The sequence below is a fragment of the Danio rerio genome, chromosome 11 (genome assembly GCF_052040795.2).
Source record: "Danio rerio strain M-AB ecotype USA chromosome 11, GRCz13ab, whole genome shotgun sequence".
Lineage (NCBI taxonomy): Eukaryota > Metazoa > Chordata > Actinopteri > Cypriniformes > Danionidae > Danio > Danio rerio.
Genome location: NC_141031.1, coordinates 20,819,087 through 20,841,616, shown reverse-complemented (window position 1 = coordinate 20,841,616; position 22,530 = coordinate 20,819,087). Strand labels below are relative to the sequence as shown.

General features: G+C 33.0%; 1 protein-coding gene across 1 annotated transcript in view; it reads left to right on the top strand.

Annotated features, from left to right (window-relative positions):
* Positions 1-22,530, top strand: part of prkcdb (protein kinase C, delta b) — a 39,896-nt gene that overhangs the window by 5,374 nt on the left and 11,992 nt on the right. The window contains 10 exon segments of the mRNA NM_001365237.1: positions 9,711-9,831; positions 10,378-10,644; positions 13,365-13,530; positions 15,655-15,686; positions 16,347-16,432; positions 18,571-18,700; positions 18,825-18,925; positions 19,085-19,172; positions 20,318-20,451; positions 20,531-20,704. Coding sequence (NP_001352166.1) covers positions 9,723-9,831; positions 10,378-10,644; positions 13,365-13,530; positions 15,655-15,686; positions 16,347-16,432; positions 18,571-18,700; positions 18,825-18,925; positions 19,085-19,172; positions 20,318-20,451; positions 20,531-20,704 — 1,287 coding nt within the window. The 5' untranslated portion in view covers positions 9,711-9,722.

Sequence of the window (22,530 nt, the reverse complement as noted above, 5' to 3'; positions counted from 1 at the left end):
GGAAATCAGATTGGTATTTATTCATTATTAATAATTTACTGTATGTTTAGTTTTTGTAAATTCTCCTGCAAATTTTGCTCTTTCTATGTTTTACATTAACATGGCATATTATGAAAGTGAAATGGTTTGCAAACCTTTTTCATCGACTTCAAACAAAGGATTTTGCATTGCTTAACTGTATTATGAGGACTGCTATGCACAGAGGGGGATTTGGGGAGACTGGGAGATTATTTTGCGTCATGTTAGCAAAGTACAAACATCAGCATGGTGCCATACTGTGCTCAGATGAACTCTGCACATAATTCCAAGAAAATGCACACTCCTATGCACTTCTATGTGCAAAATTAAACAAAAATGACTTGTTTGTTCAGTGCATTGCAGGATGCAAGTTCATAAGAGCACTATTCACTGTATATGTCACGCTGCTGACGTATAACCTGGTTTGGCATGTGCTTTGTTTCAAGTAAGACTTGGTACCCATTTTTTGAGCTTTGAACTATGGGGGTTCAGAGAGCTTTCAGATTTCACCCAAAATATTTTAATATTTATTTCAAAGATAAACAAGGTCTCTGGGTCTGCAATGACATGGGGGTGAGAAATTATTAATGACAGAATTTACATCTCTTTGATATTTTACTGTACCGTCCAGGCCAACAGGTTTTCCAATCTTTTCTGAAACATATCTATCTCTCATATATCTTTGAAGGTTCTTTTCACCACTTCTTTCTTTTCACTTCGTGGCGCATTCAGTCCCCATACATTCATTCCACATTACAGCATCACCAGGCTGATTTTCCAACATAACCTGTTTATTTATATTGTTCTGTACTTAAAGTGACAGTCTACCATTTCTAATGCATATTATGCAAGCAAGTTCATTACTACACAGCTGAGACCTACAGTCATGATGCAGTACAAAGTCATTTTTCGTGCTATTTTAGGGTATATAGCAGCTGCTTTATCAAAAGGCACATAGCGTATTTACAATAAAATGTATATTTTCAACACACTAATAGACAAGATAGAATGCTCCTGTTTTTGTCAGTGAGAGGGGTTTTGGGGGTAACACTTTAGTTTATGTACAAATGCCCATAATTAACTACTGGCTTATTACCTAACATACACAAATCCTATGATTAAGATACATAAATTACATATTAAGATACATAAACTCAACTATTGCATAATTACTGTAATAAGCAGCAAACTCTTGAGCTAAAAGTCATAGTTAATGTATTTTAAAAGCGAAAATTTAACCCTACACTGTAAAATGCTAGGTTCCACACAATTCCATGTTGTCCCAGCACAAATTGATTAAGTTAACTTAATGGCTTTTGCAGATTTGAGAGGATTGAACATAAAGCAATTCATTTGTTTCCAAAAAAACTTAAGAACTGATTTTTCAACAAGTAGTTTGAATAAGCACAAAAAGTCATTTTCAGAGTGTAAAAGTGTATTTTTTCTTGTCAGATGTGCTATTTAAAGTCATTTTTATCACATGAAGATCCTCTAGTAATTCATGGCATGCTGCATTCATGCTTCAGAGTTAAGTTTCACTTTCAGACGTATGTGCTTTCTTTTTTTAAAGTGGAATGTCTTTTTATATTCAAATGCCTTCTTCCAGCAGTTTTAGTAATTATTCGTTAGTTTAAACCTGGTCTCCGTTTGATTAGTTTTATAGTGATAATCTGAAATATATGTGTATGTTTCCAGCTTGAGCAAGAGCAGTTTGCAGACTGTGTAGGAAGTTCAGAAAAAAAGGCGAGCAGAGCAGCTGTCTGGTGCAGGATAGAGAACAGAGAGAGTCTCTTGTACAGGGCCAGCACTACATACTGTAATTCTCACCAATTACTTCTACACAAACACCCGCACACAGAGGAAAAAGATCCCAGAACAGGCTCCGCCTGTGTGAGCTGAGGCTATCACACTGAAAGAAATCCAAATGTGTTCAATAGATAAAAACAGAGAAACTTTTAGAATGAGGGGATTATTAAATGAGTCAATTATTCAAGCTTACAATCTATAAGGAGTTTCGAAAGCAGAATCTGGTAAAGTATGTTTAACTCTGTCTCACTCAATGAATATATAAATATGCAAAGTTGTAAAAGTCTATATTTTGTGTGTGTAAATGAGTATGTGGTGGGCATAGTGAGCACAATGAAAAAGAACTTTGCATTACTGATGAGCTTTGTCATTTTGCTATTGGCTGGCAAAACAGAAAGTTCTGCCCTTAAGCCACCATTGTTTTGTTTGACAGGTCTGACTGCTTGAACAAGCAAGGCAGTCTTGCGTGTGTCAATGTTTTTGTAGTTGAACTAGAACTCAAAGTCATTGTGGTGTCAAAAGGGTAGTTCACCCCAAAAATAAAAACTAAATTATTCAATCTTCATATGTTCCAAGCCAGTTTAAAATGCTTCTTTTTAACTCAAAAGATATACTGAATAATGCTGGGATTAAAATAAACATTTATTCATTCATTCATTCATTCATTTTCTTTTTAACTTAGTCCCTTTATTAATCTGGGGTTGCCACAGTGGAATGAACAGGCAATTTATCCATGCTTTACGCAGCGGGTGCCCTTTCAGCTGCAACTTATCACTGGGAAACATCCACACACACATAAACACACCCATTCACCCACATACACTGCAGACAATTTAGCCTGTATACCTAATTTACCTATACCAAATATTTTTGGACCGGACACCTGGAGGAAACCCACGCGAACACAGGAAGAACATGCAAACTCCACACAGAAATGCCAACTTACCCCGCAGGGACTCGAACCAATAGTACTATGAATGTTTGCAAATTCTAAACACGATTCATAAATACACAAATCCAATTCATAAATTCAAAATACGATTAAAAAATACACAAATCCAATTCATAAATTTAAAACATGATTCATAAATACACAAATTCTATTCGTTAGTTCAAAACACAGTTCGTAAATACACAAATCCAATTTGTAAATTCAAAACACGATTCACAAATAAACAAATCCCAATCATAAATTCAAGACCCAATTCAAAAATACACAAATCCAATTAAAATTTAAAACATGATTCATAAATACACAAATCCCATTCATAAGTTCAAAACACAATTCTTAAACTTACAAATCAGATTCAGAAATTCAGAACACAATTCAAAATACACTAATGCTATTCGGAAATACAAAACATGATTCATAAATATGGGTGACACGTTGGCTCAGTGGTGAGTACTGTCACCCCGCAGCAAGAAAGTTGCTGCCTGGGTCAGTTGGCATTGCTGTGTGGAGTTTGCATGTTCTCCCTGTGTTGCGTGGGTTTTCTCTGGGTGCTCCGGTTTCCCCACAGTCCAAAGACATGCACTATAGGTTAATTGAAAATGCTAAATTGCCCGTTGTGTATGTGTGTGCATGAGTGTGTATTAATGGATCAGCGCAAAATGTGTGGGCCCCCCTACAAGGATTATTGATGGGGGCTCCATGTGAAGAGCGGGTGGAGGGTGAATGGGGCATAGAGGGGGTTGGCGGTTCATTCCACAGTGGCGACCCCTGATGAATTAAGGAACTAACCTGAAGGAAAAAAATTGAATGAAAAATTAAAAAATGCACAATTCCAATTCGCAAATTAAAAACACAATTCATAAATGCTCACATCCAGTTCATTTTGTGAAAATATTTTTATGATTTTTACTTGTGAATCCCGAATTGTGTGTTGTATCTATGAATTGTGTATTGAATTCACAAATTGGAATTTGTAAATGTGAATTGCTGTGCATGTATGAATTTTATTTTGTAAATGCATTATTTTTGAGACTGATCTGGCTCCATAGTTTATTAATAAGTAGAGATCTTTGCACAAAAACAAATTTCCAGCTGATCAGAATCCAACCTGCATTAAAGACCACAGGCATTTATTCCAGGGGTGCACAAACTTGGTCCTGGAGGGCTATAGTCCTGCAGGGTTTAGCTCCAATCCCTATTAGACATACCTGAACCAGCTGAGCTCTTCCTAGGCGTACTACAAGCTTCAACTTAGTGTGTTGACGTAAGTTAAACTCTGCGGGACATCAGCCCTCCAGAACCACAATTTTTAAAGTAAGGCATGTCCCCAAACCCCACCCCTAAAACTGAAACCCTCATTGGGGTATGAGCAAATCAAACTAATATGTATGGATGATATTCTACAAATGAATACAAATTAGCCACCAAATCAAAAACTTACAACTCGCCATGAGAGTTGCATCAAAGCTTGTTTTAATTCAGTATTTTGCAGTGAATTGCAATGGGAGCTTACAAATCAACAATGCTACAAATCAAAACAACTGAATCGCTAGAGCCATGTGCGGCTTTGGATGCTAATTTATGATGATATTTCCTGGTGTGACTGTGAACATGTCTGAAATGTTTCTTTGCCCTTTTTATGTTTAATTTCAGCTCAATGAAGCATCCTGTATTTTTATCACAATATGTTACTTCATTTGTTTAGCATAGAAGCATGGTGGTTACTAGCTTTAACAGCATAAGAGTTAGAAGTTATTAATACACCTCTACTAACTCATACCAGTGGGATCTGTGTTAATTAAGCAGCAACCGGTCTGGGTGTGAGGGAGCTGACCTCTCTTGACAGATTAATGGACCGCAGAGGGAACCAAGCTACTGAAAGACACACATACACACACACACACACACACACACACACACACACACACACACACACACACATACACACACATTGTCTATTGAGACTGGCACATTCATTCATTTCCCATTAATGACGCAGACCCAATGAAAATGTACACACAAAACATGAATTACAGACATGATGGAATGGACTAGATTAGTACAGCTGTCAGTCAAGTACATGAATAGCAAAAGAGTCTGGATTTTTAGCAACTCGGTGCTTTCTTTCTTCCCTCCCCCTTTCTCCATTTTCCTCATTTTCTCTCCATCCCCTCCCAAGCTGCATGGGCTCATTTTTTCCACTCTCTCCAGGGAACATTTTTTCTGTAGTCATATGCCTTTTGAGTGTAAGAGGTTTATGTTTGACTGAGTGAGGGTTTCATTAGCTGATATTAATGCATTTTTGTTGCACACTGTGTGTGGTCCTAGATTATTTTTGATCTTTTTCACTCTCTCTCTTTTATACATGATTTTGAGGGAGTACATAACACATCATCACTATGAAGAGTGATAACATTGCCAGATTTTTTTCTCTTGTGTGGGTGTTTTTAAAGCTGGTTCCAATTAACTCAATTTACCATTTTATGATGATATAATTCATGGAGTATTATATAATTTGTGGAGCGAGGCTCTTTTTCAACCTTCAGGATTGATCTAAATCTACGCAGTATAATGACTTAACAGTATGTGAGAGATTGGTTCAATTGCATTAAGTTTCAGGGCTTGTCATTTTAAATCTTTTAGACACCACATGTTTTTGTGAGCATAAGATTATAACACATTACCCATGAAACATGTTTTACCAACGAAACCTTTTGTGTTTTAGTGTGTGTTGCAACTACGCATACTTAAAAAAATGATCATCATAAGCTTAAAGTGTGAATGAAATGGAATAGGGCTGCTGCACAATATGTCAGTTCAGCATCAATATTGCAAAGTGATCATTCACAATAGACACATCACAGGATATATGCAATGTTGAGTTTGTATTATAATTCTTCATCATGACTTTGCATTCATTACATTGCATGTGTTTTTAATGCTTGCAATTGTGTAATGGTTTTTAAAAGCATTCAAACATAAGAAATTCTACAATTTGTGACTTTAACAACGATTAATTTTATTAAGTTATTTTTATTTTGATCATTCAGTTATTTTACTTAAACACTGTTAGACTCAGGAAATGAAAACACTTTTCTTTTAATTGTATATTCTTCTTGATTGTGTCTATAGATTGTATGAAAATACTCAAAACGTGCAAATACAGAAACGCACTGCAAATAGTAGAGGTGTACACACACTGGTCTCAGTTCAATTTGATGTCTCGGTGCGTCACGGTGCATTAACAATGCTTTCCATACACTTTCCAATTATATTTTACTTCACAGCAGAACAATTCTTGTATTAAAAATTCTAAATATATTTATATTTATATATTATTTCTAATACAAATTTATCCTTTAATACAAAAATCAGATTAATGAAATGTACATTTAAAAACTCAAGTACATGCACAGAACAACATGAGCATTTATTGCAAATAAACAAATGTAAATATTCCGCTCGCTTTCTGAGCATTTTCAAATGATTTTATATTGGTCATGCACTCAACAGAATAATGTTGCAGGATACCAAAATTTTGACTTAGATATAATACCTAAATTAAATATCATGAAACTCATACAGATTGTCAGCAATTCAGCTGAGCTGTTGTAACATAAATTAAACAGTTGCAGCTTTGTTTAAAAAAATTATAGGCAAAAGTCACATAGTTTTTTTTTTTCTGTCGGGTTCTTAAAGAACCTGTAGATGTTGTTTGGTCCTCACTGTTCATGACACAGCGATCCTGTCATATTCATGTATAATTACATATTTCTGTGTTAATATAGGGGTGTATTTGTTAAAAAGATAAACATTTATGTTGTTCTTCTGACAAGATATTATCATAGCATCCTATAGCTTTAGATGATGTTTACAGACCTCCACTTACATTTTTGTCATGTGGTGTGACTGTCCGAGTTAAGTGTCACCATACTGATAATGAATATATCTCAGCATATCACATTTGTTGTGACATGATTTACACACAATCTCATAAAAAATAGGTTCGCACAAAAAAATAAAAATCTGATTGCAAATATTTATGGTGAAGTCACCATAAGAGTGTACATTTTCATTTTACATCAAATAAAATTTGTCACAACATACAGTTTGACAAATGTTAGACTTAGATGCAACAAATTGGTAAAAAAAAAAAAAATATATATATATATAATTTATAATTACAATATATAATACAATATATATGTAATATATAATACAAAATCTAAAATGGAAATTAAAGGGTCAGTACTACACAGCTTAATCTATGGATGCCAAATTTTTAAAGTAAAAATAATAATTCAGGCTTATGTTATTTTTTTCGCAATATATTTGAATATGTTTAGCATTTTTATGCATGTATGATATTTTTATATCTTTAAAAATTAAAACATTAACTTCATAACATATTTTCAACATTCATTGTTTTTTCATCTTAGTCCCTTTATTTATCAGGGGTTCCCACAGAACCGCCAACTTATTCAGCATATGCAGATGCCCTTCATCAGCAGACCATCATTCTCAAAGCTGATTTTTTTGCATTTGGCACAACGGCACCGCAGTACGATCCTTCGCCGTCAGGCCCACGGTCAGCGTGCTCGACTTGAGTAAAGTTTGGGGGCCGAGAGGAGAGGAGATGTTACCTCACGCCAGCAGGTCAAAGGGCCACACAGAGACAGAGAGAGAGACAAAGAGAGAGAGAGAGAGACAGAGAGAGAATGAGCAAGAGAGTGAGCGAGAGAGAGAGAGAGAGAGAGAGAGAGAGAGAGAGACAGAGAGAGAGAGAAATGGAGCTTACTTTTATTTTCTCCATAACAGTGAAACAGGGCTTTTGCTCTAACATTTTAAGTAGTTGGAGTGTTTTAATTACTCGCTCCCCTCCCTCGTCATAGTAAGCTACTGCAATGTACCGCATATGCAGTAAAAGACATCAGTACGTAATAACCGTTTATGATCTATTTCTAAACCGGTACCAAATCGTCCACGTCTGCATCACAGTGCACCAAAGAAACAAATAATTTTGACACCCTTAGCAAATAGCACGTACATTTCCACTGCAGAATCAACCCAATTGATCTAACATTACAATTTTTTTCCAAATAAAGATACAAAGTCATCTGGTAAAATTGTATTCATATCGCAATATTTATCGCAAAATAAAAAAATATACCAATGCTAGATTTTTTCAATATCGTGCAGCCCTACAATGGGAGTTGTGTTGTGTTTGGGATTTTCCCTTTTTCAGCAGTTCTCTATCAGTAATTGAATATGTTTGATCTTTATGGATTACTTTTTGTTGGTTTTGTGTGGGTAACAGGTTGTCCAGCATTTACACCAGTAAAATGATGTCATGTTTAAAAGGCAACAGATTAAATATGATTATAATGAAACGAAAATATAACAAAGCACATGACGTTCACAGATTATTTATTAAAATATACTCTGTAATACTGAGAGTAGCATCTTTACTTAGATGTTGTTGTTGTAGGAGGTTTTTGGTTCTGGTTGCCCTTTCTGCAGTTGTAAACATATCAAAGTCACTGAATGACAGTCTAAATAGTCTCATCACTTTGTAGGCCCATATCTGCTGGCCTAAAACTGGCAGATCAGCAAATGGTTACATCTTGATTAGTCTCTCAGTGCTCCATCATTGCTGGTGTTAGAAATGGTCCCACTTCAGCTGCTCTACATTTCATCTCTCAATGATCATCAGTCATGAGAACAGATGCAGATACAGTAGCTGGCTGTGCTTTAAGTGTGGCTATGTCACTTTCCATTGTCACAAATAAATATAACATTACTACATTTTAATAATCTGTAGGTTGTTTGACATGAAATCCATAAACAACCTTGGACTGTTCAAAATGTTGATCTTTGTTTAAGCATTGCTTGACCAAAGCAATTTTGATCTAACTAAATGCTATAATTTTTGCAAATCAACTGTGTTTTCCAATGATAAGCTTAATAACCTAGAAACATGTTTGTTAACAAACAATTTTTTTCAAGTAAATTGTGATCATGTTAGGGCTGTAGGAATCACATAAAACAAGTTCACAAAATAATGCACGAATGTTGCAGAAAAAACAAGTCTCTGTTTGTCTTAGCTATAATGGCTTTCCTTGTGTAATGTGACAGAATAAATATGTACAGAATGCACTTCTGCAGTTTGTGATCGTCATTGTGTCTGCAGTGTGCATTTGAACACTTAATACCAGTGATTAAATTGTGAAACCAAATAAAGGTATGCAGTTGGCCGATTTTGACACAGAATCCCGTCAAAGCTCTGTGAGCTATTGTGTTCACAGTAAGACCAGCAGGAATCTGGTCCTACCCGAGTTGCTCTGATTGGAAAATGATTTGGCTATTTGACAAATAATTCTTTATTTAATTTTACTATTGCACTTATTGGGAAAACAAAACTAGCTGGTCAGCTGCAGAGAGTGATGCAAGCAGTTTTGCAAGATTTGACTTTTCACAATATAGGAAGTTGAAGCAATAATACTGACACATAAGAAAGTTTTGAGGGGGCTTATGAAAAGCCTTTTTGTGATCAAAGTAAATTATTATTTTCCACAAAATGCATTACATTTTCAAATGTTGTTAATTATTAATAACATTTTAATGTTAACAAAGATGCATGAATTTACACACATTTCATAATTTACCCATACCCCCTGTATATGAGGAAGTATGAACTTATCCCTTATTATAGCTTGCTTCTCTTATTTTCTCATGTATCTGTATCACATGTCTCATTTTATTATTTTCTAGTACCAAAAAGCTCTCTTATTTCTCTGTCTATCTCATAATAATAATAATAATAATGTGTTTTTGTCAAAGCAAGTAATGCCTCTGCATTTAAGATAAAAAGCACTTTGTGTAGTTGAGAAATTTCTGCCGACTTCTGATCATCATCCATTTGTTATGCACACAGTGATCTCTCACCATGGCTCCGTTCCTGCGGATTGCCTTCAATGAATTTAACCTGGGAGAACTTCCTCCGATGACAGAGCAACCGTTCTGTGCCATCAAGATGAAGGAATCGCTCAGCACAGGTCAGTCAGGCTTTCAGACACAACATTAAGCGGTCTCTCCAGGATTCTGTGAGTCCAGTAGTTCTTGACATAAAAAAGGACATTTCTACAAGAATTTTGTAAATAGAACAATTTTCAGTATTAACTAGTGATGTACTGTACCTATTATTAACATATTGGCTGTTTATGAGTACTTAGAAATTACCTTTATGAATGATCTTATTCTACATCTCCAATCCTAGCCAACACCTAAACCCAACTACCTTAGCAACTATTAATAAGCAATAAATTAGGAGTTTATTGAGTTAAAAGTGTTAGTTAATTGTTTGTTAATAGTGAGAATTTTTTAAGCAAAACAGGAGTTTTTGCAAATAATGCCATAAATTGTAAAAAAAAAAAAGCTGTCACAACAGCATTTTAGATGGCAAGTATATATTAAAAAGTCACTGCAAAATCCTGAAGGTACCAATAAAGCTTCCTACAAGTGACAGTTGACATTATGAGATTATCTAAATGTAGACTAGAATGTAGACAGAAATGGCCTAAGTTCTTCTGTTTGTTCACCAGAGCGGGGGAAAACACTGGTCCAGAGGAAGCCCACCATGTACCCTGCGTGGAAATCCACATTTGATGCACACATCTATGAGGGTCGTGTCATACAGGTGGTTCTGATGAAAACAGCAGAGGAGGCTCTGTCCGAGGCCACTGTCGGAGTCTCTGTCATTGCTGAACGCTGTAAAAAAGGCAACGGGCATGCAGAGTTCTGGGTGGACCTGCAGCCCTCGGGGAAGGTGATGATGTCCGTCCAGTTTTTTGTGGAGGATACAGATCTAGGTGGGTACATGCAAGAGCACCAACATTTGTTTAAATGTTTGGATTCTGAGAAGATTATTTAATTTTATTTTATAGAAAACACTTTTTTTTGTACAATGGTGCATTTGTTCAACAATATGGTAAAACAGCAATATACATCATACCTGCCAACTCTCCTCTTTTTCCCGGGAGTCTCCCATATTTCAGACCCATTTCCAGCCATCCTCCCGTTTTGTTATTTCTGCTGAAAACTTTCATTTTCACCCCGATCCTTAGCTTTTTGATACAGTCTGTAAAACCCCCGGGCCAACTTTTGTATATTATCCAATCACAGCGGCTGCCCGAAACCCTGTCCATAGCACAGCACTAACACCACAGTAATAACCCGCTTCTCAATGTTATTCAGACAAACACATACCACATCCCACAATGCCTAGTATTATTTTGACTTCTGCCGGTATCTAATTTTCTTGTTGCGATTAATTGCTGAAGCTTTTATCACATTTTACAGTATGTTATTATCAAGATTTGGACCTAAGCTACAAAATACTTAAACAGATATAATAACCAAAAATACTTAGTGTACTGCTTTATTATACATGTTAGTAAATAAATGTCTCAAATTAAACATGATGTAAAGTAATATATCTAGCACTTCAACAGTGAGAAAACCATGTAAACGTTATATATTTTAACTATATTAGTTTTTAACTCCATTCATTTAATTGATTTTTACTTTTAATTTATATTCATTATTAGGCAGCAGATAAAATAAAGTACATCAACTCAGATAAATAAATGCTTTTGTATTTGTTTTTACATTGACTTTAATTCAACTGATGTTAACTAATGTTACCTTTTAAAAGCTCTAAAATATTATTCACAGAATTTGCAGTGTTGTTTGTCAAATGAAGATATGATAATGTTAATGTTTGAAAAATAAAGTCCTACTTCCAGCATTTGGTGCTGTGATGGAAAAACTACTGGCAATACAACAATCTGAATGTTCATGAAAAGACACTGTAAAAGTTTAAATAATAAACAATTATTCACTGTATGTTGAAGTGCTTGCAATTCTAATATTGCCTATGTTTTTTATCAGGATACATTGAATTACTGAACATCATCATATGTTTGCTATTATTACAATATATAAAAAATGTGAGAACATATTTGTAATATAAATGTAATTAAATCCTTTGATGGCAAGGCTCAGCATGTTCTTTCAAAAGTCATTCAGATATGCAGATTTGGAATTCAAAAAAGAAACTGTGATAATTTTTCTTTTCACATAATTGTTGAATAAATGTAAAATAAAAAAACAGCATTTATTTGAAACCAAAATTACAGAACTAACATTGTAAAACTCTTTGCTATTGCTTTTGTTCAATGTAATATACCCTTACCTAAAAAGTACTGACCCCAAATCTCTCCTGAATGTTGTTTATATCCATCTATTTTAGAAGTAGATGAATTAAACAGTGAACCAAATAATCTAATCTAAATGAAGCTCTGCCTCAGATTAGCTAAAACTAACATTTTCAAAACCTTCATTTAAATCTTTACAGGCCCTATATGTAGCATGTCTTCCTTTTGCTTCTCTATTTTCGACTTGGGTTTTTCTCTGTTTCTTTATATTCAGTCTAAGCTTTTTCCATGATCTCACCACCCTCATATACTAGCTCAGATCTGTCAACTGGTATCTGTCTTTGCTTACTCATGCTGTCTTAGTCATATTTTCATGCTGGTATTTTGTGTCATTTTTCTTTTGACGTTATATCATATGCCCTTTTTATACCTCACAATATGCTACTGGTTGTTACTGTACTGTCAGAACAGATATACATTGTCCCAGCGATCTAATGATTAGTCTTTTAACCCCAGCAATAACTGATGTCAAAGATTGTGACATGCTTTCTGTGACAGAGGGCAAACCATCAATCTCAGCCTATGAGTTTTGTTTAGCTTTGCTGGTAAAACACTGCAGGAAATGAGCTGATAATATCTATAAAAAGGCTGAAGGAACCGTAAACCTAATGTTAATATGAACCACATATAGTAAATGTATTTCATCGCACAAAGCCATTGAAGTCAAATTTTTACGATAAGTTATATGATCATTGTTAGTTTATGCTAACTCACAGTGCATTAACTAATGGTAGCGAGCGTGAATTAGCATTTTAATAATGCATTAGTAAATGTTGAACTATGATGAATAAAAGTACAGGTATTGTTCCTTATTAGATCATGTTAATAATTACATTAACTAACGTTAGCTGCTGAAACATTATTGTAAATACTGTTATAAATAAGTTTTTTTTTAATTTTCCATAATTTGCACAAAAGCACGATGCTATTTAGCAGAGTGGAAACTCCACATTGTGTTCTGTTTTACTTTATTTAATCTTTATTTATTATTTTACTGTGTAATCTCACAAATACGGGGTTTTTAATAGACAGGTTTATATTAAATTTTTTTAAAATAAAGCTGAAATTGAAATTATGACAAAAAAGTCAGCGCTATGAGGAAAAAAGTTTGTTTTTATTTTGTGAAAGAAAAAAAGCTATAGTAAGTAGATTTTTAAACTTGGTGAAATTTTGTTAAAGTATTGTGTTCTTATTTTCAATATATATATATATATATATATATATATATATATATATATATATATATATATATATATATATATATATGTATATATATATATATTTCAAAAACTTTATTTTAACCTGCTTTACAGACTCAAAGGCCTCAATGACTGCAAAAGATGACGACGGTATCCTCACGATAAACAGAAGGAGAGGAGCCATCAAACAGGCCAAGGTTCACTTTATCAAGAACCACGAGTTCACAGCCACCTTCTTCAAACAGCCCACCTTCTGTTCCGTCTGCAGGGAGTTTGTGTGGTTAGTACAATAAATAAATGAATGAATGAACAAATATGATTATCTCACCATGATCAACTCATGTCTAAAAATTGTGTGCATACACTAACAGCAAAACAGAGCTATGCAACAACAAGATGTTTAGAAGAAATTTGCCATCATTTGTTGTTGTATGACATTGCGATGCGGTTGTAAGGGTGATTTTTTTAAATTTATTTTCTTTTTTTAGTCAATTAAAATTTCCTGTTCTTATTATGATCGCTAGACATAAATTTGATATGATGATCTTCCCCTTTTTTGTATAATATATGTATAATTAGGTGTCATATTTTTGACAGTGTTTTGGATGAATATATATATATACTTTATAAAATCTATATACAGTTGGAGTCAGAATTATTAGCCCGCCCTTTGAATTTTTTTTTCTTTTTCAAATATTTCCCAAATGATGTTTAACAGAACAAGGAAATTTTACAGCATGTCTGATAATATTATTTCTTCAGGAAATTAGTTATTAAAACAATTATGTTTAGTAATGTGTATAAAAAAATCTCTCCGTTAAACAGAAATTGAGGACAAAAATAAACAGGGGGGCTAATAATTCAGGAGGGCTAATCATTCTGACTTCAACTATATATAAAAATATATCTGCCATACTGACAAAGATGTCATACATGCACAGTAAACAGGTGCTTCAGTGTTGACAATAGTTAGATAATGTCTGCAGTTTTTATTTTTTACTTACAGTGCATTATTAGTAAATATTCGCCTCATCCAGCAATATTTTTGTTTTCTGCTAGAAATATCCAGTTACTAATACACTTTACATGGATAGTTCACCTAAAAATTAAATTCTGTATTTACTCTTCCTTCGTTTGTTCCAAACCTGTTCGAGTTTTTTTTTCTTCTGTTGAACACAAAAGAAGATATTTTGAAAAATGTTGGAAACCTATAACCTCTGACTTTCATAGTATTTGTTTCCTAAAATGGAAGTCATTTGTTACAGGTTTTTAGCTATCTAAAAATAACTTCTTTACTGTTCAGCAGAACATTTATAAGAATTTGACGGGGGAGAGAATAAGTGAGTAAATTTACATTTTTAAATGAACTATCCCTTTAAGATTCTCTGCATAATTGAACCGTCTCAATGAACCAAACTGAACCTTAGACTGACAAAGCTATTTAATCGATTAGTGATTGGTCCAAGAGCCTGCCATTACTCTGACAGAAAACAAACATGACTTTGCTGAAAGAGAAGATTATTCCAAGGTTAGTCTCCATTATTATTTATGGATTAATCTGTAATATTTTACTAAGGAGCACCTCTGGTCCTCAACACTACAGTGCAGGAAAATCTACAAGCATAACACTTAAAAACAAATGATTTGGAGCTTGTTCAAAACCATAGCCACAAGTATAAACAACAACATTGCTTGTTAAAAGATAAAGGCAGTTGTAATGGTTTGAGATCTACAATTCAGAAACAAAGGTTGCAGGTTCAATGCCAAATTGGAATGACCCAGAAACTGGAGAATTACTGAGATTACAACGCAGCTCTGATGTGCCCTTAAGCAAGGTACTTCTCAGTCAAAGTGAAGCTCAGTTTTCTAATTGCCACACTATAACCGGTTCGTCCAGGGAGATGGGATCCATCGAGATTAGCCACTTTAAATGAAAAAAGTGCCTCATAAATAGTCAATAGCATTAGATGCATTAAAATAATAAGAAAAATGTCAAACTTGCTTCTCATGTAGGCCTGAAATCAAGTGAAAGTTATCTTAGGCAAACAGAAGCATTTGGCAGGAATAATCTTGATGTGTATGTGTGTGTGTGTGTGTGTGTGTGTGTGTGTTTGTGTTCGTAAACCATAGTATTGGATAGCATCTGTGTTTGTGTGCGCAAGCGTACTTGGACTTTCCTCTGATATTTCACCCGCCTCAGCACAGTCCCTCGGGCTCGTCTCCTTCCTGTGCAGTGTGAGACAGATTGCCTGGCTTTAGTGCATTGCATATCAATCTTTATGTGCCGAAGGACAGTCAGTGCTCCAAAGTCTCCCTAATAAGAGTTTTACATGTATACTAACAGTGCATTATCACATGCTGTGCTGAAATATCAATATTCCAACACACTCTTTTTGCATTCCAGGGGTCTCAACAAGCAGGGCTACAAATGTAGGCGTAAGTATCACAGTTTTCTTTAATTATTGTAGACACTCCCGTCTTTTTCTCAGCAAGAACACACAATATAGTGCAGTGCATGCTAGTTCACTGAACATCAGATTTCATTATAACATTTCACAAGTTTCAGCTTTCACATAAATCATTATCCTCTGGGAAATTAATATAATGTCCTCTTTTGAAGCCTGTTTTAATAAGATGTTTTGTACTTTTGAATTAGTCATGATTTGGCCCACATGGAATGTACTCGTGTAAATGTGTAAATATATATTTATTCAGTTTTTATATGAATTTTAGTAATATTATCAATAACATGCTAATGTTTAGATAATTTAGGTAAAAATACAGTTTGTATTTCTCTTTTAGTAGATATGTTATATCTCATAGTATCTCTTAGTCTCTTTTAGTAAATATGTTATATATGAGAGGCTTTGTTATCCAAACAAGTTGATTATTTTAATTGGATTTGTATGGGAAATTCCAATGCATTGGAAACCTTAATAAACATAAAAAGTTATAATTTTTTATATTGGGTATTACTTTTTAGTTACTATACTGTCAAAATCATTCTGCATAAATACACATAATATTTTTTTTCCTGTCTGGCTCTGGTCATGAGGAAATTTGCACACATAACACCTTGCTGCCTTTCTTTTCCAGAATGCAATGCAGCCATTCATAAGAAGTGTATTGATAAGATTATTGGGAGATGCACAGGAACGGCAACCAACAGTCGAGATACAATGGTAAGCATTAATGTCCTAAAACTCTAAAGCACTTCATCAGGGGTCATAAAAATGGGTCTGTAAACATATGAAAACAATTTTAATCTTACATTAATTACTATTAATACAATTTTAATTAAAGTTATTATGATGAATAATGTTAAGAAATGTTAATAATGATTTGATTTGTTTGTTTAAGGGAATAGTTCAATCATAAAAGAGGAATTAACACAATATATCACTCATCCTCAAGTCATCCTAGGTTTATATGCAGACCCTTTCTAAAACAGTATTAAATATGAAATTTTATAAAATAATATCCTGGCTTTTCCTATTTTGTAATGGCAGTGATTGGTGCTCAAAAAGTGCTTTAATCTGTCTACCATTAAAGTAATCCACACAGCTTCAGTGATGTTTTTTTCTCGTAGGCATAATATCCATACTTAGAAGAAGCTGGTGATTTATAGATTATAAAGTTTTAAGCATGGATTTATTTCTTTCTGATGGACTAATGTGCAAGATTTAAAGACTTCTTTATCTGAAGGTATTAAGGCCTATTTACATATATAACTTGAGGGTGACTAAATTATAAGATAATATTATGTTTGGAAAAAACTGTTAAACATGTGACGTGTACAGTTGCAATCAAAATGATTAACCCCCTGAATTATTAGCCCCCCTGTTTATTTTTTCCACAATTTCTGTTTAACGGAGAAAATATTTTTTTTTAACACATTTCTAAACATGATAACTCATTTCTAATAACTGATATATTTTATCTTTGCCATGATGACAGTAAATAATATTTGACTAGATATTTTTCAAGGCACTTTTATACAGTTTAAAGTAACTTTTGAAGGCTTAACGAGGTTAATTGGCTAACTAGGCAGGTTAAGGTCATTAGGCAAGTCCTAATTAGACATCCTATGAAAATTTCCTTGCTCTGTAAGCATAATTTAGGAAATCCAGCTGTATATATATATATATATATATATATATATATATATATATATATATATATATATATATATATATATATATATATATAAAAAAAATAAAAAATATAAATATAAAAAAATATAAAAAGAAAAAATATGTACAGCATGAAAAAATGCACATAAAACTCTGACCTACAGACCTAAAAATGTGTATTTAAAAAAAAAAAAAAAAAATATATATATATATATATATATATATATAAATATAAATATATATACACACACACACACATATATATATATATATATATATATATATATATATATATATATATATATATATATATATATATATATATATATATATACATATATATATATATATATATATATATATATATATATATATATATATATATATATATATATATATATATATATATATATATATTTTTTTTTTTTTTTTTTTATATACACATTTTTAGGTCAGTTTAAAAATTCTGAGTTTTATGTGCAGTTTTTCATGCTGTGCATATTTTTTTCGTTAATTATGGACTGTTTAATAGTTTGTTATTAGGTATCTAAACTTTTAGCTAAATTTACACATTTATTATTTATATTTAGACAACACAATAATAATGTTCAACAAAAATAAACATTTTATAGAAAAACCATGAATTTCTATAAAAAAATTACAATAATTTTATTAATTTGACAATTTCTATTAGAATTTAATAAAATTTCTATTGTAAATAAATATATGACTTCTTTATAGATGTGGACTGTAAATGTCTCAACAAATATAAAACATTTCAGTTTAATTAGTATGGTGTACGATGAGATTTGTGAGATGATCACAAATTAACAAGGACATTTTAAGTAAAGTTCACTTTGAGTCCAAGGGTTCGATCCTCCTGTTTCCAATACCATTTGAGAGCAGAGCAAGGATCAGAGTCTGTCAGTAATCAATAGAAGGCCATGGCATATAAAGGGAAGCAGTCCTGTGGCAAAAATGCCTGTTTCAGCCTCACTGAATTCAAACACAGGCCGTTTTGACTTGGACACTAGCAACGTTTTTCCCTGTCAGTGAACATTTCTGCGGTCATGGAGGCTACTGAGATCTTCTACAAGAAAGGCACCTTGAGGTGTTTTAGAGGTGCATCTTTCCCCAAAAGAATCTACATTAAGTCTGGTGCTGATGGTCTCTTTATTCATCTGCAGTTCCAGAAGGAGCGCTTTAAGATCGACATGCCACATCGCTTCAAGACAAATAACTACATGAGCCCCACTTTCTGTGACCACTGTGGGAGTCTACTGTGGGGAATGGTTAAACAAGGCCTTAAATGTGAAGGTAGGAGAGATGTAGTTTTATTAATGCTCATCTTTCATCTGTTTTCCTTTTTTCTAATGTCCTCACATTTTTCCTTTTGTCTAATTTCCTCACTTTTATAATGCATCTCACACTTTTGATTCAGATTGTGGCATGAATGTCCATCATAAATGCCAGACAAAGGTTGCCAACCTCTGCGGAATCAACCAGAAGCTCCTAGCTGAGGCCTTGAATCAAGTTAGCCTGGTACGCGGTTTAGGCAGTTGTCCTAATGAAATAGTTAATATTTTATAAATATAAAAGATTACATTGAGATGTATTTTCATTTGTAAAATGACTTTGACTTATGTTCTGTGTAGTATTTATATGTAATAAAAATGCTTGCTATTCTCATTCATCGTTTAGAAATCTTCTACAAAGCGTCCAGATCCCACTCTGTCAGAAATTGGAATCTATCAAGCCATAGACAAAAATGTGCCAGCGGACCCTAGTGGTGAGTTAGCATTACTGCATTTTCCCTGCTGCACTATTGCTCACTTTAGCTTTGATACCTTTTATTTGATTAACTTTGGTTATATGAATAGTGCCACAGAAATAATGTTCATACAGTTATTTTACAGTTTTTTATTTATTTATATGCAAACTGTGATGCAAAATTTTGCCGCTTTTACATGACCGGTGTCATGTCATTTTAGCAGACTTATGATGTCTCTTTCTTTCAAATTCACTTCATGTGGGAACTGAATCTTAAGAAAACATTAAAATACAAAGAAGAGAATCGTGTAACAGGGGTCATTTTAATATTGAAATTCTGTTTAACATTTAGTTTTTATTCATGTTTAATTTAATTTTTTTATTTTTTATTTTTATGTTTGTAATTTGTAGTAATTTAGTTTTTTTACATTTAATTTTTTATGGGTTAAAGATGAAAAGGGAGTTTTAGGTTTAAAACAATAATAGTATATTACAGCTTTAATTATTTTCATATAAAAGTATGTGTGCTGTTTATTTTTATCTGAGTTAAAAAAATGACAACTATCATATATTTTACCATGATTTACTATAGAGACTAACTATAATGACATTCAGTATAAAAATGCTTAATGTTTTAGCCATATGAATAAGAAATAATAATTTGTTGAGATGAATTTTTTTTTTAAAGAAAAATACTAATTATTGTCATTTTAAATCTTATTATACTTTTCCATTATATTTAAAACCTCTAGGTTTTACATATTTTAATAAATGCTTGTCACAATTAGTGTTGTTCCTTTTTTTAGCATAATTATATTTGTTAATTTGATTAACTATTGTACATAATTTCACCCATATTTAGATTTGATTTAATCTGATTTAAAAAAAAATTATAATTTGAAACATTCATTAATTTTATTTAAAAGCTTTCTTTGTATATTAAATTACTTTTGTCAGTTTTGAATTTAGGACATCTCGTTGTCCCACATAAAATTCTATTTATATAAAATATATTAATGCTTATTTCCATTTTAGCTATTTTATTGCCTTTATAGCTGTAAAATAAAGCAACTTTTAGTTTTCTGTATTTTGTCATTTTTATGTTTAATTTTTTTAATAATAATAATAATAATAGCACTGTGTTCATTGGTGTACAAATATTAGCGGAGGGCTCTCAGTATGGGAAATTCTGGGACATCACGCCAGCTGTCCCCGCCAGCACCATTGTCTCCACAGTTCGCGTCTCCTTGAACGACTTTGTGTTCCAGAAGGTGCTGGGCAAAGGCAGCTTTGGAAAGGTAAGAAACACAACGTTTACTTTTTCTCTGCATTGAAATATTATGAAGTCAGTCTTTTAGAAGTCCTGTGTCATGTTAGGTGATGCTCGCTGAACTCAAAGGAAAGGGGCAATATTTTGCCATAAAGGCCCTGAAGAAAGATGTGGTGCTGATGGATGATGATGTGGAGTGTACAATGGTGGAGAAACGAGTGTTAGCTTTAGCCTGGGAAAACCCTTTCCTCACACACCTCTACTGCACTTTTCAGTCAAAGGTGAGTGTTGATGTAAAATAAAATCATGTGCTGCCATTTTTAACTTTGATTCAGCGTTAATCAATAGTGACTTTTAGAACTGTATTAGACCTACAATATTGACTTGTCATGAAGGTTGGGTGTAATTAGATAATTACTTGACTGCAGAAAAAGTAACTTCTTTTCATTTTATTATGTTACTATTTATTCAGTTTTCCTTTGATTTAGTCTTTATTTCAGTGGTCACCACAGCGAAATAAACCACCATTTAAATATTATTTTAAGTATATTTTTAGCACAAGTATAATATTATATAAGTATATATTTTAAGTAATTTAATTACAATCACGGCCGAAGCAGTGGTGCAGTAGGGTAGTGCTGTCGCCTCACAGCAAGAAGGTCACTGGGTCGCTGGTTCGAGCCTCGGCTCAGTTAGCGTTTCTGTGTGGAGTTTGCATGTTCTCCCTGCGTTCGCGTGGGTTTCCTCCGGGTGCTCCGGTTTCCCCCACAGTCCAAAGACATGCAGTAAGGTGAATTGGGTAGGCTAAATTGTCCGTAGTGTATGAATGTGTGTGTGGATGTTTCCCAGTGATGGGTTGTGGCTGGAAGGGCATACGCTGCGGAAAAATTTTCTTGGATGAGTCGGGGGTTCATTCGGCTGTGGCTGCCCCGGATTAATAAAGGGACTAAGCCAACAAGAAAATGAATGAATTACAATCACTTATAATGTACTTGCCTTAAATACTGTAGTAATATACAACAGTTCTGTATAAATTAATTCAGAAGAGCAGAGTATTGTTGTTGTTGTTGTTATTATTATTTAATTTTCATTGTATATTATAAATATTTAATATGTATATGTAATGTATTTTTAAGATAGTTTCACATTTGTTCGTCTTGTTTCTCAATTATTTGCGTAATATTGAAAGAGCAATTCTAGAATTAACACAATATCGCCAAATGGTGGCAATAACTGCAATAAATTAATTAAAAATGCAAATTTTTTTGTGCCCAAACCTCAGAGAGTAAAATGTGATTTTGTAACATAATCATTTATATATTTTTAAATGCATATAATATCACTTCTTATGTGTTTTTACATTAATTAATATCACTGGAAATGTTTTCTAAAATGGATCACAGCTTCTACACAAATATTAAGCATTACACTTGTTTTTAAAAATTGAGGATAATAAATGTTTGAGTATTTTGGATTTATTAAATCCAGCGTGCATAGAAGACTTAATAAAAATAACATTAAAAATCTATGATAATAGTAATAAAATATATAAACAATCTAATAAACACTAAACTTTTCACAGATCATTTCAATGTGGTCATGTCACTGGCCCATGAACATTTTCTTTTTGTTAATCATTTCATAACAGTAACAAGAGGCAATTCAATCATAACTTAATGTTAGAACAGCTATCATAACATTATTTATCAATATGTGGCTGTTTTTGAATTCTCGGAAGCCACAGAAATTAAATATGTAAAACAGGAAATACATTGGGACCATTGCTTTTTTTATGTTTCTCAAAGTGGTCTATACATGCAAGTATACAGTCGTCTGCATTTGAAATGTCCTAAAACTATTCAATAACAAATATTCTTGCTTTAAGACTATTTGAGTTTTGATGCACTTCAAATATTGATTACTGTATACAAACACATGCACACCAAATACAGAAGACTTTTTGTTTTGTTAGCAGAAATTATGTAGACATACTCGGAGATTAGGAATGTGGTCCTGCAAAGTAATCTCTGTTCCTGGCAATGACGTAAATCAACACTACAGCAAAGCATATTTGAAAACAAAGCCTTGTTTTTTTTTACCACAATGT